We start from the raw sequence: 24430 nt of genomic DNA, 5'->3' as shown, positions 1-24430 counted from the left end.
GGTGCTGAGAATTACTAATTGGTGACATCACCTGATTGTGGGCGTGGACATTACAGAAAGGATATACAAAATCACAGTTATATAGGAAACAAGAATATTGCATACATCACATGTTGACAGACTTATACAATCACTTTTTGAATATAACTTTTTACTTTATTGGTAGCACTGGAGGGAGAGATCTTCATTCAAGCCACCTGGATTGACAGACTTTAAATAAAAAATCCATCTAGATTCAGTTTGGAGGAGTTTAGTGTCTAAATCACCCCCAATCTGAGAAATGTTTATTCAATCGGGACAGGCCCCGTTCAATCAAGTGTAGGGTTCAAGTGGTTAAAGGGATAGTTCACCCAAAGTATGGTGTACTTTCTATCAGTTACACACCCCGTGAAGCCTTGAATTCATGGAGACTTATTTGTTTTTGTCACATTCCTAAGCCAATAATTTGATGACCAGCAGAGGAGACTCAATGGAGACTCTTTGAGTCTCCTACCAGAGACATGGCACTACAGATAGATTGTCGACGTACGAAGCCTAGTGGCGCGCTTTGACACACTTTACCAGTTATAAAAGCCATGCTGTCAAGAGCGCCTGCCTGGTTGTCAAGATTTGTAGAACTCACACAGTGATACAATACATAACCATGGTAAATGGTGCATTAATATCAGTGCCTTCTTTATGAATACGATGTGCCTTACATTCACCCATTCGTTCATTCATTGACAGAACACACATTCACAAACTGATGGCAGAGGAAACCATGCTGGGCACCAACATGCTCATCGGGAGCAGTTAAGGGCTCAGTGTCTTGCTCAAGTACATTTCGACACTAACCCATGGGAAGATGGGAATCAAACTGGAAATCCTCCAATTCCCAAGTGGCCGTTCTCTCAGTGCCACTGTCACCCCAGCATGGTTTGCATAATTTGTCAACCGAAAAAGCTATTTTCCCAGGATATGGATGTTGCATGGGTTTTAAGTGAAAGTAGACTCTTCGCTTCCCCTACTAAATACGATAACATAGGGACGCTGCGGGAATTAGGACTATGGAAACATAGGACTCTGTGTACATAAAAAACTGAAAATAAAGGAACCAGGGAACATATGCCACTGTATCATTCAATTGCATATAAACACATGGACACATCAGGAGAAATTCACACACTTTTGTATAAAAACGAGGATTTCAACCACTTAATTAACAGCAACAGGATCTTTCTTAACCATCCCCTACAGCAGGAGGATCTGTGTCCCTTTGTTTTATTTGAACTGAACTCTCAAAGACCAATTTTTACTTCATTTCAAAAGGAGTGGTGAATTGAATTAATAACCCCATTTGTGCCCAAGGTTTTGAATTGAACATATATTGAATATATTTAGTTGGGGTTTCGTTATTTGTTGATTTTCGTTCTGAATATTGAATGCCCTTTGATGCTTTTGTTATTTTCATTGAAAAGTAAATAAGGTTGTAACATAACCCCCCCCCTGGTTTCAATACAAAGACTGTTCCAATCCAACACATTTATCACTGCGTGAAAAGAGGGAAATTATGAGATTATGGGATTTGCCCGTAAACCTCAAATTTAGCGGGCATATACAGTAATATACAGGTGTGATGGTACAATTCGGGAGTTTACCGGAGTTTGTTGGAAAGTTTAACGGGAGTTTCCTGTAATATACACATCCGTATTCCATGCTTTTTGCGCAGTGATTAAGGGTTCTTTATCTTTTAGTGAGTCCTTTGTTCGTTTTCCTTGACACCACCTGGCTACACAAAAAAAGGAGAGTTCCCCTCTGGTAGGTACTCGCCTGCCTGGCACCCCACATAAGCTACTGAGGAAACCATCTTTTCACCGCAAACAACTGCATCAACCTGTATGGAGGAGGCGTCAGCTATATGAATAGATTGGTGTGCAATATTCGTGTCGTTTCAATCTATCACGCCTCCGGTGTGTTAAGACCTTTATGTTTACTGGGATGACGGATGCTATTAACTGCGGTAAGCAGACAAGCTCAACTAAGAGGCAGCGAGTTCGTTTGAGTTCATGTTTCGCACTGTCAGGAAGGAAGGAAAAAATTAAATGATGAAAAACCTTAATGTGAATTCTGATTCTGGCTCTTAAGTTAATGTATGCACTATGCAGAGAGGGCCTGGGGGTACATTATTTATCTCCCCCAACCAATACCCGCGCACACACACCTCTACTGAGGTCCTCCCACTGATGAGTAATCTGTCTGAACTGAGCACTTCATTTGTCAAAAGCACATTATACAGTACCAGTCTAATGAAGAGGCCATCCATTTTGTACCACTACTTATTACGGCGGGAAACAAAGGAAACAAGAGATTGAGAGAGAGAGAGAGAGAGAGAGAGAGAGAGAGAGAGGGAAAGAGAGATAGTGTGTGTGTGTGTGTGTGTGTGTGTGTGTGTGTGTGTGTCGAGGGGCGGGTCAAATGGTTGAAAGAGGCAGTGTCATAGGTTGTGAGACAAAGAACGGAGATAATTAAGAATTAATAAACCTGTCAGCTGGTCCCCCCAGGTACCGTTGAGTGGCTACACGTGCACAGTCTGCGCACACACACACACACACACACACACACACACACACACACACACACACACACACACACACACACACTGCGGAGAGCAAAGGGTTATCCATTGACTTGTATTCCTTAACCCTTAGATTAAAATGTGTGTCTTATCTTAAAACATCTATAACCCAATCAAAACCACAACCCGTCAAAACACATCAAATGACCCCATTTCATCAACTCCAACACGGAAACATTGCATTTTTTTTGAGGCGACATCTGGTTTTCTAACAATAAATGGTTAATAAGATGCATACATGATTTTTACACACAAGCAATTACTCTTCATGAGTCCGTTCCATTTATACCAGTCCAGAACCGCACTGCTTATAACCCAAATTGTACCCCTCCCCCTTCTGACACAAACGAAAACAAAATGGTCTGCTCAACCTATAATTAATTTAATTAATACACAGACATTAGTGCTCATCTTGGAGTTTAGGTAGTACACACGCACGCACACACACACGCACGCACAATCCCTCAGGCTCCGGTGGGCATGTTTCATATGTTCACCAGTAATAGGACAGTGCCTTTGGGTGTAGGATAATTTTGGCTACAGCTAAATTAGTGCCGTTATGTGAAAGCTTTTGCCATGTTGGACATCATCATGTTCAATAAAAAAGGGGTCGTTCCCCCTGAATAAGAATAAGGCTTCACAACCTCAGACCCACATTTTCTTGCACCTATGGGTGCTTGGACTGAAATGCACGACGACACTTGCACATTGGGTCCGTGGAATGGCGTGCCAACACACGATTGCACGCAAACACACGCATACATGGATGCATACACATCTCCCCCACCCTGCCCATTAGCACCGGGGCCCCCCAGGGTTGCATGCTTAGCCCACTTCTCTACACACTCTTCACACACGACTGTTGCTCCTCCTCTCCATCTAACCTTATAGTTAAATTTGCAGATGACACAACAGTACTTGGCCTCATCACAGGACATGATGAGACCTTATACAGGAGTGAGGTCGAGGGATTGGTGGCATGGTGCGGCAATCACAACTTAGCTGGAAACGAGGAGGTGGAGAGGGTTTCGAACTTTAAGTTTCTGGGCGTGACTGTTGCCGAGAACCTGTCCTGGAGGACCAACATCACCTCTGCCGTGGGGAAGGCACAGCAACGCCTTTTTTCAAGCTCTGTTGATCAACTTCTACCACTGTGCAGTAGAGACTCAAGACTCAAGCTCTGTTGATCAACTTCTACCACTGTGCAGTAGAGACTCCTACCACTGTGCAGTAGAGACTCCAGAGTGTGCTCACCTATGGGCTACTGGTGTGGTTTTCCAGCTGCACCAGGGCAGACAAGGAGGCCATCCACAGAGTGGTCAAGGCTGCAGGGAGGATCATTGGGACCAGTCTCCCAGAGATCTCCACAGAGTGGTCAAGGTTGCAGGGAGGATCATTGGGACCAGTCAGTCTCCCAGAGATCTCCACAGTCTTCACCTCCCGCTGCCTACGCCGTAAAAATAACATCCTACAGGACCAACAGACTGACCAACAGCCTTTACCCACAGGCTGCTGAATGAACAACCTGCCCCCCGCTCCCCAAGCCTCCTCTATAGTATTGGGCGGGAACCCCTATTGGTATCTTACCCCCTCAGGCCGGGCACCCATATTGGGGTTCTGTACAGTATTCAAAAATGTAAATTTTTTGATGCTGCTATATAAATATTTGAAGTTTTTCAGAAACCTTAGGTCAGGATTTAGAGGCGTTTTTAGAATCGGCCTTAGGCCTAAATGGGTTAAAAGGGTACTGAAAATAGACTTTGCATTGAAATTTGGACTATGCATTGCTGAACTATTATGACTTTTCACTATTACTGTACATTGCACTAGCACTATTGCTCTTTGGGTTATTGTACACAGTATGGTTATTTATTTGTATGCCATTGCCAGTGGTGAAGCTCTAAACTTTCGTTGTTTCGCGCAAGCAATGACAATAAAGATCTATCTATCTATCTACCTACCTCATCATGCAGCACTGCATAATTTCGGAAAGCCTGTCAAAACCCCGACGTTGGAAGGAGTATACAGTATATTGCAATTTAGCCCGACCCGGCTGGAGGAAACGGCGTTGAAAGAGTGCTCCTTTGTGTTCCTACATTAATTATTTCTCTGTGAGGTACGAATATATCCGTACCCCCCCGCTATGGGACGTTATCAGCCAGGTACGAAGCCTGGTTGAGCCCCATAGCAGCTGTTAACATTGATCCGGTTGCTATGAGACGCCTCCGTCACCACCAGCTATGCGACGTTACAACTCCTCTTCATTTACCTTGGTTCAAAGCAGGATTTTCAAACCTCCATATAAGTCGGAATCTAGGAGAGCTGTCCTTGGTGATCATCAGCCATCCAAATTTCGTATGTCATTTGTGACTTTGTCTCGCATTGCTCCTGACATGTAAACGTTTCTGGCAACAGGTAAACAGTGTGCGCTAATGCTAATGATAGCAAATGGTTACAGTGAGTGTGTGCATGGGGCTGCAGCGGGGAAGAAGATTATTCTCTTAAAGTGGACGCAGGCCGTGGCACAGGTTAACTACATTTATGCTACCAGCTAGCAGCAGAACAATAGTTAATTTCAACTATATATATATCACTGTGGAGATAATTAACCTACAAGACATAACAGAAGAGAGCACAAATGGTGCTCAACCAGCTCATTGAAAGCCAGGGGTGGTCAGGTCTGACTCCGATTACTTTACAACATATAGAACCACCTCACACCACCCACCAAATATTCCTCCCATTCAAATTCAACGTCCAAAGGTCAAGGGAATCCCTAAACTAATGTTCTCCACCCTCAAACAAATTCACCTAACTCCCTGATAACCCCATTTCAACTCCTCTGACGTCTGCAACTAATTCATTCATTTATTCTGCAACTTGTTCATTCATTTATTCCAAAGCAAGATTGACTCATCTACATCTACATGCAGCTCCCCCATCCATCCTTAACATGGATTAAAGGAGAAACAAATCACACAACAGATTTGTTTTGACAGACTCAAGTCCAAATATGTGAAACAGTGTGAAAGGATTGCGCCTTTACAATTTGGACATTTATCACACGCTCTTAATCCAGAGCGTTTTACAGTAAGCAAGAATAACACAACTACATAAGGGTGCCGACCCGGTTCCGGCGAGCTGGTCCGCGTTGGAAACGGTCAAGAAATGACAGTGTTACCGCGTGGGGGTCCCCGGGGGGCGGGGTGCCCGGAACATCCAGCCCCCCAGGAACACACCCATGTGGCCGGGCCGTCTCCGGCAAGCCGCCCCGGGTCCGAAACGGTTGAGAAATGACAGTTACTGTGTGGGGGAATTAGCAGACAACACTACCTCTAGGTATTCTCTCTCTCTTTCACTCTCTCTGTCTCTCGCATGCACGCACACTCCACATTGTAATTAGCAGGAAACAGTGTAACACTCTCTCTCTGTTTCTAGCTCAAGAGCGCCACTTTGGCACCCGTTGGTACCCTAAACATAGGGACATACAGACAGGGCCGGATTTACCCTCCCAATGGCCCCTGGGCTAGACAAAATTCCAGGGCCCCCCTTGGCTGTGCGGTGCATTTCGGTGAAAAGATTGGCGTATTTTGTTTTAATTTCGCTGTCTGCAGTGCAGACAGCAGAGCAGAAGCTCTCAATGTTTTAACCAGAATATTAAATATGCAATAACTAAACATAAATCTCACTTGAATTGCATTGCAATACTTCAAATTATTTTAAAAAAGGCCCCCCCCAGCTGGGGGCCCCCGGGCTGCAGCCCACCCTAGCCCAATGGTAAATCCGCCTATGCATACAGACATAGGGAGGGACGGACAATCGGACATTGCTTTTCCTTGGAGTGAAGCACCACTCAAGAATAGTCATCAAGAATTATAAGTAAGCTTCCAGTGCTCCGTTTACTAGTAGACAATTAGAATGTTTATGTATTATCGTTCTATATGCATGTTCTTGTTCTACAATTCTACATATTGAATAAGTTAAAGGCTTTTAACTTTGTCTTTATGCAATATCTGAGACCATTAGTGTTTATAGAAGACACTTCTGAACATTCTATAGTTTGACCAATTCAAATACAAATAAATGTCATAATTATTACTGTGTAGGGCTCAACTTTATCTGCCACATATGGCTAGGGTTATGTGGCCTATTTCGAATGGGTGGCGTGCCATGAATTGCATTGAAAATAGGTGATCTAAAAGTTCACAAGTGTGATGCGTTGTGAGCTTATAGATCTGCCATGTTCAGTGTGCGACACCGGCATGCAAACAAGTATAATTATCCCTTTGGAGAATGGCAAGGGAAACACATCCAATAAACCAAAATCAGTTGTGGCGGCTAAGAACTTATATCCATGCCTTCGTAACAGAACCACCAACCCCTTTCCCCCCCCCCTCTCTCTCCATTCCCTGTTTGTTGTCTTCCCAGTGGCAAATGACTTCATGATGAAGCCGGTCTCCCGTTCCGATCGACCTGCTTCACGGACCTCTTGCACCGGCTCATTGATTAACACTGGCCTGCCTGTCCTTTGTCCCTTCATGCTTGACATCCACAATTTCATCCATCTCAACTGGATACTTTATGTCCCCCTTCCAGCTGGAGGTGGCTGGCTACTGCTTACACTGGTTCTGGATCCAACAAACCAAAATCACTTTCAGAGGCCATTTACAGCCCTGAAATCTACAGTAGGGGTTGGGGTGAAGGTTGAGGCACACTGGGGAACATACTGTAGCTATGCACTATGGCTGGACATTGCTTACATTCTCACGGTAAAATATGTATACAGTGATAATGACCAGGACCTACAGATATTAATACAAGAGCTCACTTATATTGTTCTTATTCCTTATTCCTAATTATTGTTCCTATTAATGAAATTCAAATATTCTCTTTTATTTATTTAATTGTAATCATAAAGGCCTTTTCTGTTGTATCTTGAGTCTCAGGCATACAGTTTGTGTTATGTAGCACAATTAGGTGATGTTTATTTTTCAAAACTGTGTCACACACAGAATGTCCTACCGTATCGATGTGGCAGCCACTGTATCTATACAATATTGGCAAGCATGACGACATATTGCTTCTCTATTAACAAGATGGCACTGTGTTTAATTGTAAAATGTCTTTCTCAATGTCCCCTGCTGCCTCAATCCCAGTAAATAATGAATTTGTACCACAACAATTTATATGATCTCTCAAATACAGGCAAATGGAATTTTAGAAGTATTAAAAAAGAAGTTTAGTTTCATTCAATCTGATAGCCATGCTGCTTGGTGCTCAACTTGAAGTTTAATCTTCTATGAGAGCAGAGTACCGAGGAGGACTAATATAATTAATTAAGACACACAGCAGGAAACAATGATGGCCTCAAATATGATTCAGTCTCAAAGGGCCAAACCCACACCACCGCTCCCCTGGATGCAAATCAACTGTTGTTGGGAGTTATGTTCTGCCTTATCATCATCTATCAAGTTAATGTCCCACTAAATCAACAGCTAATGTATCACGAGCAAACAGTCTGCTCTTAAAGATGGGCCATTTCATCACCACACCGAAATGAACCCAGGACTATAGCATGATAAGAGGTTGTGAAAAGAGGTAGAGAGAGAGCGCGAGAGAGAGAGCGATTGCACAAAAGTAACAACATTAACCCTGTCAACCCTGTATTGTATATTATAGCCAGGCCAGTAGTTCTCAACCTGTGGTACGCGTACCACTGGTGTAGTATTGAATATTGGATTACTGGGTGGTACTTTTTCTCCCGATACAGAAGAAAAACAGATAAAAGTGGAATGACTACAAGTAGTTCTTCTGACAAAGCAGTTGGTTGAAATAGGCTCTCCAGCCGTGCTGAAATTAGCATGACGGCACACCTAGCCGTTAATAGAAGATTTGAGATTGGATGAATTTGAATTATCATCAGTTGTGCTGATTAGATTGAGTAGAGCAGCAGCCAGCAGTGCTGCTGCTACTGCAGTAGGCTAGCGGCTACGCTAGCAGGTTGCACAGGATCGACTTTCACAGACGTAGCAGCTAAATATGGCATTACTAGAATTATTAACTTCTATAGGATATTTTAGTTACAATGAGATTGAGCTGCCAGTTAAATCTCGTTTCCCCAGTGTGGTACTTCTTCTGGCGAAAGGGCGTTTCTGTGTGGAGTTTGCATGTTCTCTCTGTGTCCCATATAGGGTAGGTACCCTCGCAAAAAACATTGAGTAATTGTCTCTATGCTGCCTCCCCCTGGTCAGACAGGGCTGGTTGGAATAACCCATCTGAATGGGTCTGGACCAAGCCCCCAGTAAGGCTATCCAACGTTGAAGCTGCTACTACCTACTGGCAAAATGTGGAATTGCAGCACGTTCATGGAGGTGGACGGACGTTCATGACATCTCGTGCGTAAGCCCCGGACGTCAAATTTGAGGCTAGGCAAAACTTCTGCTCGCTCGAGCCATTCAGAGTTATAATTGTACCTCCGGCAGTCGTCCGGGTGCTTCAAAACGACACTGAGCAACTTCTATTGAAATGAATAGCGGGGGGGGGGGGGGGCTTTCGGTCTCTATCCTTTTATTACTCTATGGTCTGGACTGTAAACGGTGGTCAGATCCAGTGTATCTTAGGATAACATCAGAGATAACACTCACAAAAAGCCACCTCTTCATATGACACAAAACGTTTAATAAAACTAGAGAGGGCGGAGGAAGAGCTTATAGCCTACTACAGACAGTGTGTTATGTAAAAAGCATGATGAAAAAAACCCTCACATCTCACTCTCTAACAGCATCTAACAATCAGGCTGCCTGAAAGACAAACAACTTGACTATAGTATAGGGAAACAAAGATTCCACAAATTTCAACCTTTGCAGTTTTTAATGTACAAAAAACAGTCAAAATAGCTAATATACAAGTTCACAACACGTCACAATGCGACACACTATGAGCTTGTGGATCGGCTATATCCGCTTTTCATCGAACAAGCATTTATGGTTTACGTGGTTAAGGTAATGCATTACATTATGTTCCCCATAAACATATCCTAAGAGAGAGAGAAAATATAATTATTGTTTTCCTCGTCCCTTAATGAGTGTAATCCAGACGGTAGGGTGATGGCCTTCTGCCACCATACTTATCAAGGAACCGAGTCCAACTGAGTCAATGGAGTGTGGAGGCATTACCACATAAATGAGAAAACCAGAGAGAGAGAGAGAGAGAGAGAGAGAAGAGGAGGGAATGGAGATAAAGAATAGAGAGAGAGAATAAAGATTGAGCCTCTCACACACCCATTCAGCGAGTGCGCAAGAGAAAGTAGAATTGAGGAACTATGAGACAAGGGTAGCCATCCAACACGCTTATCTCAATAAAGCATCCAGAGACTACTAATGCCATTGGTGTCAGTGGTGGAAAGTAGCCATGTACATGCACTGCACTTAAATACAATTTTGAGGTATTATTTTTACTGGAGCATTTCCAAATTGTAATTCTTACTTCTATTCCACTATACATCTGATAAAATATTGTACTTTTACTACAATTATTTGAAAACTTTTGTTACTAGTTACACTTGATTGTAATTACACAACATACATTAACCACTTCAGCTCTATAGCTTTATAGCTTATATACATTTCCTCAATTAAACAAAGTATTTAATGATATTGCTACTTTAACTTGAGTAAAACACAATAATAAATGTGAGTATTTTTTCCACCACTGACAGCATACACAGACGAATGCTATTCCTGTTAGCTACTTCATGACAAAATGTCACAAGGGAAAGCTGTTACTTAGTTAGATTTGTCATGGTCTCCATTCCGTGCTCTTTGTGACAGCTGACAGAAAGCAGGTATTGGCTCACGGGCCTGGGCGACAGCGATAACAATGTTGGGTCTTTTGGTCCCAGCTGGCAGTTACGACCGATGCGGAACACACCAATTATGCAAGAACACCACATCAGTGTGGCAATTTAACAACTATTGCAATCTGACAGACACTTCTCCATCAGCTTAGCTGATGCTGAAGACAATAGCGAGGTCCAGGGGTGACATATTTCTCTTGTCAAAAGCAGGCAGTTAGCACCTGCTTCCCTTGATAAAAAGTGGGATTGGCTGTTTATTTTATTTTTTATTAAAGCCAGAAATAAGATCTGTGGCAAATACAAGTTCATGATACTGTACTTCCATGTTTTGCTCTGGAAGACAATCTTCCATTCTGGGGTTCCCGCCCAGAATGGGTTGGTATAATTATTGGTGCGTGCCTTCTGTGAGAGTGGTGCTCCACTGAATACAAATCTAGTTGATTTGAAAACTGTGCATTCATATACTGTACGTGTATTTGTTCAATGCCTGTTGCAGTGAGACTCATACAACTTTTACATGTAAAGGACAATCTATATTAATTATTTTATTAAGAAATTCAGCATCAAATGTAGGGCGACCAGACATCCCAGAAACGCTGGGACAGTCGCTGAACACAGGCTAATCACAAATCCTGTCCTACTTCTACTGAAAACTAGAGTTTTGATTAGTATTACCAGTAAGACGCCTGAGGGCGAGAAGCGACCTTGCCCTTTAGGGCGAGCCTTAATTTGTAGAGACCTTCATTACTACTAATAACTTTGGGGCAGGCCCGAGTTTAAATGGACAGGTATCAGTCAAAAGGGAGACATCGAAGAGGAAGGATGGATGGGGAAGGATCAACATACAGTATGGAATGTCAGAACAGGTCCATATATGGAGATCTAAGGGTTTGAGGTCAGATGTAGAGTTGCTGGCCAATATTGATGACATCAGGGATCTCCATATCTGATGATGACACGTGATGTCACAAGTGGTCATGCCACCAAACAACTGACTGACTGACAGACATACGGCAATTTCATAGTTAATGCGACCTGCAGTCGCAATTAACCAGTGCTGCAGCTTAGGTTTTTTCAGACGGTATACCTGAATTATTACCTGCGCGACATGCACACATTACACAAGGCTATACGCTTGCTCGTGCGTGGTCAATGGATGAAATGATTAGCAGACGTTATGCGCTTGTTTTCCAAAACTTTGGTACGGCATGCTACCTACGTATATTGCGTTTAACAGTATACTACACCACTGGTATTAACTTAATAAAGTAGCTCGGATACATGAATCAGTAGTATTTTTTAGCTGCATGCACACCAGTGCAGTGATTTGAACTGAACAACTCTGAAGATCGACTTGAAGGCGAGACGTCGACACATAACGTTGCTGAATTAAATAATGGATGCTGGGGAAATAAACCATTCATCACTGGCATGGAGCCTGGTGTTTTCCGGGCTCTTTTCATCTTTTTGTTTTCTACTATAGTTTTTGTTAGTGGAAGTTCGAGGACAGGGACATTGTAGCTGCAAGCAGCCACAGGGAAGAAGACAAACGGAGGCACCACACTGATGAAATGAATGCAAAATAACCAGTAAGACGCCTTAAAGGCGAGTAGCGACCGCAGGGCTGAGACTCTACCGGAATAACGTCACTTCATTATGGGTTTTCTTTATTTTTATCAAAGGCTACTTAATAGTTAATATCCAAATCCAATTGCAGCAAGTGCCTATATGAAGTGTCTTTAATGTCTATATGAATACTCAAATGTGCTTTACATGGAGGGCATGAGAAAACAAATTTATTAGGGGGGGGAAATACTAAGACAGGATAATAGTTTATCACCGTTGTATATTTAAAAAAAATCATTGAGCACCGTTTACTTTCATTTGAATGTAATCATGCACACACATACAGTGGCCACGCCTACCTTCAACTCCTCTATCCCGGCCTAGGATTGCAGGTAAACCTAGAACCAATCAGTCTACTCTAAACAAAATACTATCAAAACTAAATCTGTACATTGTACTATAGGATACGGGGTAAACAATGGACCTGGCATGATCTATTTAAATAACATGCTTAACCTAAATTGCATTTCAACACGGTTGAAAAAACAAGACTGATACAAGCCTGATAAAAATAGCAGATCTACAAACAGATTTTTTTTGTACTACGAGAATGTTGTTCTTCGTACTTTCAGCGTAGTATTCTGACATTGCCAGTGGATTTCCGGCTTTCAGGCAAGGAAAATTAGAGAAGGAAGTGACATGGTCACGTGACTGTGCTGCCATGACACTTTCATGGGAGCCAAATCTCGCACCGGAAGTGACCTGTATACAACGCAGTGAATGGAGCAAGCTTGACCAGCTCATAACAAATGTTATTTATGCACCATTGAGACCTGTGTCATATAATCAGTTTAGGCACATGAAAGAAGACAAATCACAGTTTGCCTTCTAATCACTTCGATGTGCACAGAGTGCACAGTACATCCTTTTATTTGGGGATTTAAGGTATCGCGAGATTTGACTGCCAGACAGGAAGCGGTGGGCAGTCTCGCGATACTTGGCACGTTCAGAAGCGTACTTTTTCCTCTTTAGATACCTCTATAAAATTACAAAGTGTACACATCGAAAAGCAACACAGCAGACAATAATGTGTTATACATATGTCTTCTGTTATTTGCCAGAAGTGATTACTTTACAAAAGATCTCAGTCATTCTTAAATAATGTTTGTTCATGAGCTGGTCACTGAGCTCTCATTGACTCCAGTGCATTCTGCCGAACTTCCGGGTGGAGTTTGGCTCCAATGGTGCGACGAATCTGCCGTCTGGAATTGCGTGATAGCGAAAATGACGTCGGTGACCTTACCTCCATTTAACATACCTTAGGTCAAGTGGGAAAGGGATCTTTTTGTGTGAGTTTATTTCCTTACCGGCATTGTAGTGGCGGTCCAATTTTTCCCAGAGAGGCTCATCCTCTTGCTGCAGAATGGACAGCTTGAGAGGTTCATAGATGGACCCTGATGATGAGGGACACATAGAAAATGTTAGGAGCATCTAGTTACAACATCCTCCTTCCCCCCATCCACTGTACTTCCCCCCACAATCCCCACACAGTGGATGGGGGGAAAGCTTATTGAAGGTGTACCAATGAGGGAAGGTACAAGGCTTTCAACTGGATTCATCCCAGTGGTGTAAAGCAGTGGTTCTCAAATGTTTTCGTGCCAAGGACCCCCAAATTGAAATATATTTGGTCGCAGACCCCCATCTGAAAATGCTTTTGCAGTGCCAGGGACCCCACAGAATAGCAGATGTACAGCTTGTATAACTGCTATTATTTTCTGCTATTAAATATAAAATAATGGATAACAGGGTTAACATGATTGTGATGCTGTATTAACAAATTAGGCTCTGGACTCCCTGGACTCAAGTATCCCTGGGGGTCCCCGGACTCCACTTTGAGAACCACTGGTGTAGAGTAACTAAGTACGATTACTGTATATTCAGTTTTGAGGCATTTTGAAGTTCTTCACTTGAGTATTTCCAATTTTCAATACCGTTACTTCTACTTCACTACTCAGCTATATGCTTTGCCTATTTGAAAATTGCTGATCTACAAGCTCACATTGTGTTGTGAACTTGTACGTAGATGTGCTATTTTCAAAAGACTTGCTTTTACATTTTTGGATAGTTGTGAAATGGGGGGGTAATGTAAGATAATGTAACGCACTTACGCACATCCTCCAATCTTGGTGCTGAGCCAAACTAACTTTTGTCAAAGTACTTTTGTACTTTTACTTTTAAGTAAAGTCAGACTACCAGACAAAGTTTTTCGTTTTTTACATGGTGTGTATATTCTCTGTATCATTCCATAAGTAGAACTACCAGTAAAGCAGCAGAGCAGAGCTATAAGCATAAGCATAAGCAAAAATTGTAGCACATTTATATATATTCACCATTTCACCATTGCATGTTTAACTACTAAATCTATACTCCAAATATTAATTTGGTGCTGTGCTGTATAATTTTCCACAGTCATTACTCAAAATTATTAATTATTTTCTTACCTACACATGACTTTGGAGAAATGTCTGAGGTGAGGACTGAGGAGTTTAATGAAAACTAATCAAAATGTCTACATTTTGTATATCATCCATTTTGAAATCCCCAATGGATGCAATAGAACCAAATGGACCCGTGAAGGTTCATCGGTACACTCACTGTGTCAACTGTCAAATGAACGGAGGGTTTCACAGTGTTACAGAATCAATGGTGCACCCGATCTACTATATGAATCATGTTAGATTGGGTGCACCGTTCCACAACAAGATCATCACCAATCATCACCATGCTTCAAGTTGCATTTTGTCTTCTCAAAGTCAAGGCAAAGTCACACACAGAGAGAGCAACACTTACTGCACAGACCACACAAAGAGACACGTACATCAGGACCTGAACTCAAATAGCTGGTGTCGGGCAGAAACCTTATATGTCCATATTTCACTTTCAGATACGAATGTCCTACTTTGGCTACTTCGTCGTACAGGAGAGTCACACAAAATAAGATAGCCGATCTACAAGCTCACACGGTGTCATCATGCATTGTGAGCCTGTAGATTCGTTATTGTGCAACAGACAGATGTTTTAATTTACTGAAAAGTAACCGCTTTGGACATATGAGGTTTCCACTTTCCACCCAATGACGGGCCAGTGGATATTCCAGTTCCTCAGAGCTATGGAGGGAGTGTTGGGGGTCTGAAGGAAAACCCCTCTATTTTCAGACACTTTTAACTTTGGGTGAGATTTGCATTTTAATGGGTTCGACCTTGGGTCAGTAACTCAGTACCTCAGGTACCAAGAACATTCACGTCCTCGCCCAAATTAGCATAATTTCCATCAGCTCTTAAAGTTGTGGGGACAAAGACAATCTATTTCTCTCTTCTTTTTTTTCAAAGGAGGACTTTAGAAGAAATAAGAACACAGTGAAAGTCCAATATTGTAATTTGTGAATATGAACTGTTGGCTGTTTTGAAGCGGTATCATTACTGATTTGATTCTGACTGACAAGTCTCTAAATTTAATACAGAGTGACATACGAGTCCCTATTAATATGAATAAAGAAACATAATCACCTACTGTATTAGTGCTGCCTTCATTTTAATTCAAGATGGGCTCTTTTATGGTTTCATACTGCACATAAGTTATAGGATAATTTAACGTGCTATTATCACATTTATTTAAAATAAAATATAAACCTCATACCAGATTCAAAAAAATAATGTTCATGTCTTCTTCACAATCTTAGTGAGGACAGCCCAGTCCGTCTAAAGATAAAGGGCATTAACTATGGATGTTGACAGATAACAGAATATTATAGAAAAGTGATAATCATCCATTGATATAGGACGCCGGACGGTCATTGAAAGTCCTTCATAGATTCACCCATCACCATTGTTCAGAACCATTGAACCACTTTAACCCAGGCTTCCCCATTTTGGGCATGCCATTCTAGTAAAAAATAAAACAAAATAATAATAATACATAAATAAAAATCATTCCCCTTTAGGGTAGTGGATAAGATGCTGGCTTTCCAGGTGGGAGGCCAGGGTTTGAATACTGTCCGTTACACAAGCTGTGTTGTGATGCTTTGGGAGCTCATATGTCGGCTATTTTTTTAATTTAGACTTTTCTGTAGTTAAGTGGTTCAGTGGTTAAAGGTCATTACAGACGTGGCTGATGATCCCTCAGAAATCTTTCCGGTACTTACCAAATCTACGAAGTTTGGGATGTTTGGAAAGCTCTGCATCTGAGCTGGCCATTCTCATAAGGTGAAGTTAATCGTCTCCAAGCTAAATTAAAATTCTATTAACAAGAACGGGTTAGTAGCAGGGTTTGAGTTTAGACAGGCAGGAATCAACAATTAATTGGAATGAAGTGTGCACTGTGCAGATTACAAAAAAAAGCATGCACAAAATCTAAACGAAAAGTTTGTTTCTCATTAGAAGGATGTACACATACTGTATGAATATTTAATTCCCATGTATGTTGTGTGGCTGGCATGAATAATAATGCAAACACATTACTACCGTGTACAGTACATTTAAATGACTGTAGCTAGCTAGTTGGTACTGGGTGTACAACAACCACTATATTGGGCTATATTATGTTCACAAGAAATACTGAATGGTTTTGTTGATGCCATCACAGGAAAACTTTGTGAATTTTATGAATAATTTCTCCCCTTTTGTATTCATTTTAAATGAATGTTTACATAATTCATTGAATTGCTAAATATTTGAAGACATTACAAGTCTACAACAAAAGTTAAAATAACAGTCAAGTTTAAGAGGAGACAATGTTTTCATGTAACAACAGCTATTATGGAATCAGTTTGTGAGTAGCAGATTTTAATCACATTATATGAAGAATGGTTAACAATTACAATTACACGATAGCCTTAGAATGGCTGTGAATAGCTGTGATACTACATACATTAAATGTATTCCATAATACACTGTAAGCTTGAGAAACAGAATAGAACAGGGTGCCACTTCTCCATTGAACTCGATGGGCATGGCTGCCCTGTTCTACTAAGTCGCTCTATTACCAGTGGTGGAAAGTAACTAAAGAAATGTACATAACTACTGTTCTTAAAAATACACTTTTTATGTACTTGTACTTGTAGTTGGACTTTTTGGAGTATTTCCAATTTGTTATACCTTTAATCTTAATCCACTACATCTCAGTCAAATATTGTACTTTTTACTCCACTACAATATTATTAGTGACTTTTGTAGATTTGAATTATTATAACAAAACATACTGTACATTAACCACTTCAGCCCTATATACACTTTGGCTATTTGAAAATAGCCGATCTACAAGCTTACAACACAATGCGGCATTGTGTGAGCTTGTAGCTCGGATATTTTCAATTATTTTGTATACATTATACATTTGAAACCTGGGAAACGGAACATTCTGCATAATGGCCACCTTTTATTTTTGGTACTTTTGTTTTGATTCCAATACTTTTGTACTTTTACTACAGTATTGATAAAAGTGTGAGTAGTTTTACCACCATTGTCTATTATTACTTTGAATAGTGTGCTCAAGGTCGATACACACAGCTATTGCAGGCCTAGATCACTCCTGCCTCTTGCAGCCATTCTAAGGCGACATAGATGACGGCTATGGTAAATGATTGTATTGATTAGATAATTGCATTAAAGTACAGCATTAAAGTACAGCAACTAAAACACATAATTGCAGATGAAAAAGCAGCAGAGGTTTTGGAGGCCATATTTTCAAATCTTAAAAGAAAATATTTTTGGAAATAAGTGTTCCCACTTTAACATGCTATCCTTTGGAGTTTGTGTCTGACAGTCAATCAATAATCAATCAGTTAGGCTGTATACCATGACCATGACCACATCCGAAAACAATAGGCCAAGAACAGTCAATATGGTTCCATTTAAAACACTCAATGTGCACACAAACATGACAGAGTATAGACAGTGCAGCAGCAAAGACAGCTTTCTCTGAAGCTCTTAAAATAGCTGCAAAACATCAACTCTAAACTCTGACCTTTCCAGTGCTTGCTGGTTCCCTTTTCTACAATAGAGCAGTGGTTCTCAAATGTGGGTCCAGGGACCCTCAGGGTTCGATGGACCCTTTATACAGGTCTATAACTCTGAGAATGTGACAAATGGAACCAAATGGACCCGTAAGGGACCTCGATCGATGTATATTTTTAAAGTTTGAATCTGAGAACCACTGCCTACAACACCTGTCAATGTGTAAACAAACACCATGCAATGCATGCATGCATGTTTCCATGTATGTTACAATCAAACACACTCACAACAAAACACACCTGCGCACACACAAACCAACATGCGTGTCTATAATGTTGTCAGGGGGATAAATTATGGTTCCAACCTGATCTTTTAGACCGAGCCTTGAATTCCAGGAGTTTCCAGCCGACATCAGCCAAGCTTGCCATGTTTACACTGACCTGCTACAATGTAGCAGCTACACGTTATGCAAACACAACCAAGGATGCTTCTGTGACGTCAGGAGGCATGACCAAGGATCGGCGTTTAGTTTACACTTCGCTTTCGGGGGTTTACTTTTTTTTTTACTTTATGTTTACTAGTTGGAAATAATTAAAAAGGCTCGAAGTCGCGAGTCGTGTCCTTAGAAGGTCGTGACACACTACACACAAACACACACGATTTTATTTATTTATTCATGTCAATAGATTATGACGTCCCTGTTCCATCCTTTTGTATCTTGTTCTCGCGGAACTGTCACTTGTGCAGCGAGGAGCAGTGCGACACTGTCGTAACAAGAGGAAGGGAGTGCTGTGTTTAATTTATGTTTCCGGTTACCGTCAAACTCTTACACCATCAATAATATAAATAAGTTGTGACATGTTATATTTAACCACTGTCTAAACTGAACTATTGGTGAACATTGTAATTATAATTATTCGTTATCTTCTGTAAACCTGCCGCAAAGCAAAGCGTTGATCTGCAGTATTCCAGTTCGTGTTGTTGTGAAGGAAGGGAACTACACAGACAGAAGGATGAGGGCGTTGAAGCTTCATTTTGGGGCTTTTATTTTCTATTTTGTATTACCATGCGGTACGTGGGCTCTCCAGAACGTCACGGCAGACCTGTTTGGGCCGGAGAACTACGGGACGGTGGCTGCATTCGGAGACTTTAACTCGGATAAACAGACCGACATCTTCATCATCAGAGAACGTGAGGGACTCGATGGTTTCATTTAATATACGGTAGCCTACTGACAGTGACAACATGTTGACAATAATATAGTGACGACAAACAGTAAACATGTTCACCGGTTATATAGCTGTTGTCTTTAGTTTTGTTGTTATTTATCTATCGAATATCTGCTGCAGTGCTGCCCTAGTATGGCCATGTCATTCAGGAAGTATAGACTCGATCTGGGCATCAGGTGATGGACATGTGTATACACCAAGCCCCTAGCCTTGGATCAAGACTATCGTATGTTATAGACTCTGATTTGACTGATGCTATGCTATAGGTTCTTGCTTTATATGTGATCCTATAGTTTTCTGAGACACTATAGAGTCTGACACTATACAGAGTCCAGAGCTACTAGTCTGTATACAGACTACAGTAGCTCTGGACTCTGGTCCTAAATGTTTTGATGAATTGAACAAGGTGGACCCTCTTGTAAACAAGTGCAATGCTTTATTGGGTCGTCCACTCACAGTTAACAGTCTTTGTAGTTTGTATTGAGTTGTGCTTGAAATGTACTGTTAATAAATAAATAAATCAATCAAATCAATCAAAGCTCTGCCGTTGCGAGCTATATGGACCAGAGCTAAGACTGCAGTATCTCTGCCTTAGCCGCAATTTGCAACTCTAGATTTTTTTACAATGGGTTGAACTGAACCCATTGTAAAAAAATCTAGAGTTGCAAATTGCGGCTATCTCTGCCTTTGAGTGTGTTCACCATTGCTTCCTGTAAATCACTGGTTAAGAGTGTCTGCTAGACTGCTAAATGCCTACATTATAAATTGTAGCTAGTGTTGCTGGTAGGATAGATTGATTTTGATTGAAATAATATGTATTAACAGTTTGCAGAATTACAGTACAAGTCAAGCACAACTCAATACAAAGACTGCTAACTGTGAGTGGACGACCCAATAAAGTATTACACTTGTTTACAAGAGGGTCCACCTTGTTCAATTCATCAAAACATTTAGAGACGTACAAATATACACTTATATATATAGCCAAAGAACAGGAATTCATCATAAAGGAGGTAAAAAGGGAAAACATACTGTATACACTGAGGGGAAAAAGGGGTGAGTGGGTGGGTCTCTGAGAAACCATCTGGACTGGTCCTGTGGTCCAAAATCCAGATATCAGGGTTTGAACTCGATCCCACATACTATAAAAATGGGAACCTGAATGTCTCCCTGCTTGGTACTCGGCTTCAAGGGTTACAATTGGGGGGGGGGGGGGGGGGGGGGGTCTTTGTCTTTGTGACATAGCATCATGTCCAGGTGGTGTAATTGTGCATAAGTGCATTATGGCTGGGAGATGCACTTGTACATCAAGCCGCCTCACGTTACATAAACAGGAGATAGTATGGGTTCCTGTCCTATGGGCCACATGGCCAGGGAACCGTTATAGTTCCCAAGGCTGCCTTAGTAGTGGCTCCTGTTATAATGTGGTGTTCCTTGGCTCTAACTGTTTATCTTATTTTATTTCACTATGCTTTTATTTAATTACAAAATCTATTTCAAAATTGTATCACTACCACAAATGAAAAACCCTAGGCTACATTGCTTTTCTTAGGCTGTGTGACAGTCCATGTTAAAAGAACCACCAATTAATTGGCAGATGTTTGGCTTCCATTGTTCCAGAGTCTGAGCTGGTGATTTTCTTGGCTGACCTGAAGACGCCTTACTTCAAGCCCAAAGTTCATATCAAGAAAGAATTGTTGCCAAGGTGAATCTGTTTGTTTCATGTTGATACAATAACTGATTTTCTCTAATATTGTTTTTACAAAACATTATATATATATATATATATATATATATATATATATATATATATATATTATAATTGTATACATTAAAGTTCTTCATAAAAAAAACAATTTGTGGAAATAGCCGATATACTGTACAAAGCTCACACCATATCACATCCCGGCGTGTGGTGATATTGTAGAGTTAGGGTAAGGGCCGATTCATACTCCTATTTTACCGCTGTTTCGGCGCTGTAGTGCCGAAATGATTTCGGCTCGTCAGAAATTTTCAGTAGCACCGAAGCGCCGACTTTAGGACGGTACCCGCCCCCCCGAACCTCAAATGACGTCAAATTGTAGGCTCTACAGCGCCGAACCGACTTTTATTCGGCTCTAAAATAGGAGTATGAATCGGCCCTAAGCTGTGCAAATGCAGAATGAGTCTGTCTTTGCCAGGAAAAATAAACATTCTGTTTAAAACGTTCCAGTGAATTAAAATAGGAGATAGAATAGAATGTTATGTCAAGCTGCATACACAAGTTAAATCTATTTCAGTTATTTCATATCTGCCCTGTTAAATTTGTGTTTACAAAGCCTAAAAGCCAAACAGCAAAAATGTGTTAATCACAATTATTTCTGATAACAACCCAACTGATGAGGGCAGAACAGAGACACGTTTAGCTCCTGTTGAACAAGTTCATGCTTATCGTGGCTCTCCTCCTACCTTCTTCCTGTGGCAGCGACTCCATCATCACCAGTGTGGTTCCTGGAGACTATGATGGGGACTCTCAGATGGACGTGCTCCTCACCATTCAGCCCAAAGCCAAGAAGAACGAAGACACCAACATTTTCATCTTCTGGGGAAACAACCGCACGTTGGGTACGGTTCCACCAACACCATAATGAAATACTATTCCCCAGTGTGAGAAATGACTATCTTTATTCTATACGTTGAACAATGCTGGTGTATCTAACATATATGTGGTGGGCAGTTCTGAAGGTAGTTATTGTTTCATGATGGTTTCTACATAGCCCATGAGCTGTCATTGGTCTACTTTTGAGGGGATGGACATGCCACTATAAAACAAATTGAAAATCAAACAAAACAACAAAAATGGTATACTGTTACATTTTGCAGAAATTGAATGCCATTGACATGAGCTTCCCTATAGAGCGTCGCAGTCCCGCCCCCTTTCAGAATGACGAGGGCACCAGGAAATAATTCCCCATTAATTTTCCCCATAGAAAAAAGTATTTATTTACCTTAAAGCCTCGAACAAAGCCAACCCAAAAATGTGTTTATTGTCATGATTTGTCAACTCAACTGTTGGCTTTGTATTGTATTGTGCCTGATGCTTTAAAGGTCTTTAAATAAATACATTTTAAAACGTCTATGGGGAAAATTAATGGGGAATTATTTCCTGGTGTCCCCCAAGGAAGCTCTGAGAAGGAAGTGAAGTGGTCACCTGACTGGGCTGCGCCATGACACTTTCATGGACACTTTCATGGGAGCCAAACTACCCGGAAGTTTGGCAGAATGCATTGGAGTCAATGAGAGCTCAGTGACCAGCTCATGAACAAACATTATTTATGAACAATTGAGACCTTTTGTAAAGTAATCACTTCTGGAAAATAACAGAAGACATGTAACACATTATTGTCTGCTGTGTTGTTATTCAATGTGTACACTGTAATTTTTATAGAGGTATGGTATCTCTATAAAAATAGAGATACCATAAAGTAAATTTCTGAACGCACCAAGTATCGCGAGACTTCCCACCGTTTCTTGTCTGGCAGCCAAATATCGCGATACTTCGGAGCCAGAAACGATACCTGCTGCTGTTTAGATCCTCAGATAAAATTATATACTGTGCACTCTGTGCACATCGAAAAGTAAGTGATGAGAAAACAACCTGTGATATGTCTTCTGTTATTTTCCAGAAGTGATTACTTTACAAAAGGCTACCTATGTGGCGTGTGTGTTGGCGCAGGTGGATTCTGGGTAATTGACAGTGCACAAATTCATTAATTGCCACCCATGTTAGATTTGTTTAGGATTTGTGTATTTGTTTAGGATTTGCGTGTACAGTACTGCACACTGAATATACACTGTTCTGGATGACTTGGCCTTTGTCCACACCATTAATTAAGGAAAATGTTTATATTGTGTGTATTTGAGGTCATAATCTTGTTTCTTGTGCACTTTACTTTCCAGATATGAGTTTCCTTGAGTTGAACAAGACCTTTTTTGACCAGCCTCTCGTCATGGAGTAAGTACAGAAACATCATGCCCAAATATAGAGTATTTGAAGAATTGCAGATGTCATTGTAATTTGTGATGTCAGAACAGGCCAGCTCCATATTTGGCCCTGTCCAGAGCTGGCGATCCGACGGGCTTGAGACCGGGCACTGCACTCCCTGTGGTGGTGTGGAACGCTTGTGTCAAATTTGAAGTCGGTGGGGCGAACGGTTCTCGAGTTATGTGGATTACAGACGTATGTACGTACGTACAGTACACGTACTGTACACACAGAGACGTGGTGCATTTATATTAGGACAAGAGCATATTATGTATTGTGTCCCTTTTTTGCCCATATATGGAGTTCTTTGTCAGGCATGCTAATATTTGGAGTCTATGCAGACGTCAGAATGATGTCAGAACAGGCCAGCTCCATATATGGGCACTGTCCAGAGCTCGGGCAGAGGCCTTTTTGGGGCGGTTCTGGACGACCGTGGGTCCGACCGACCGACTCGCCACCGTGTACTGCACCCCCTGTGGTGGTGTGGAACGCACGTGTCAAATTTGAAGTCGGTGGGGCGAACTGTTCTCGAGTTATGTGGATTACAGACGTACGCGCACACACACACACACACACACACACACACACACACACACACACACACACACACAGACTTGATGCATTTATAGTTAGAAGAAGATATCGATATAAAAGTACATGGACGAAAATTATTCAGACACCCCAAAACATTGACTGTATGTATTTCAGCCTAACATTTCTTATTTTGATTTTTGACAATGTCCATCATACTCAGACTTTCCACCAACCATTAAAACAGACCTGAACACGGTCAACACACATCACATTCTCCACCTTTGATACTCTAGCCTTTTTTTATATGACGGCAAGACAAAGACAGAGACCCCTCATTTAAGTGAATGAATTTCCCCTCTTACAGTTTCAACGGGGACATGATCCCAGACATCTTTGGAGTCATCCAAGACTCATCTACCGAAGTCTGCTATCTCACCAAAAGGTAAGCTGGATTCGCAGTGTACCACAATACCTTTCGGGTTTGGTAATTCATTATTGAGGGGCGCTAGCCCCTACTATATACAGGTTTAATGTTGGTTTTCCTTAAACAAACATTAAAACACATTTTGTACATAATACGTCCTGAAACGTCATAAG

At 41.3% G+C, this 24430-nt stretch overlaps 2 protein-coding genes across 7 annotated transcripts in view; one reads left to right on the top strand and one right to left on the bottom strand.

The window, feature by feature from the left end:
• phkb (phosphorylase kinase, beta) overlaps window positions 1-18505 on the bottom strand; it is a 113405-nt gene extending 94900 nt beyond the window's left edge. For 4 of the 5 annotated variants that reach the window (XM_080766654.1, XM_080766657.1, XM_080766653.1 and 1 more), the window contains exons 1-2: window positions 18411-18505; window positions 13403-13489 (exon numbers count right to left, since the gene is read on the bottom strand). In XM_080766654.1, coding sequence (XP_080622780.1) covers window positions 13403-13489; window positions 18411-18474 — 151 coding nt within the window. In that variant the 5' untranslated portion in view covers window positions 18475-18505. Of the gene's footprint in view, window positions 1-13402; window positions 13490-16236; window positions 16332-18410 lie in introns of all 5 variants that reach the window. The other variant, XM_080766655.1, reaches the window with a different exon arrangement.
• Window positions 18506-18913: 408 nt separating this feature from the next.
• itfg1 (integrin alpha FG-GAP repeat containing 1) overlaps window positions 18914-24430 on the top strand; it is a 145664-nt gene continuing 140147 nt past the window's right edge. For both annotated transcript variants that reach the window (XR_013963816.1, XM_080759570.1), the window contains exons 1-5: window positions 18914-19237; window positions 20896-20980; window positions 21740-21879; window positions 23215-23269; window positions 24198-24275. Coding sequence is in view for 1 of the 2 variants with exons in the window: in XM_080759570.1 (XP_080615696.1) it covers window positions 19060-19237; window positions 20896-20980; window positions 21740-21879; window positions 23215-23269; window positions 24198-24275 (536 nt within the window). In the remaining variant the exon portion in view is untranslated. The remainder of the gene's footprint in view (window positions 19238-20895; window positions 20981-21739; window positions 21880-23214; window positions 23270-24197; window positions 24276-24430) is intronic.

This window comes from Protomyctophum bolini, assembly GCF_963924005.1.
Source record: "Protomyctophum bolini genome assembly, chromosome: 1".
Taxonomy (NCBI): domain Eukaryota; kingdom Metazoa; phylum Chordata; class Actinopteri; order Myctophiformes; family Myctophidae; genus Protomyctophum; species Protomyctophum bolini.
This window is presented reverse-complemented; position numbering and strand designations above follow the sequence as displayed.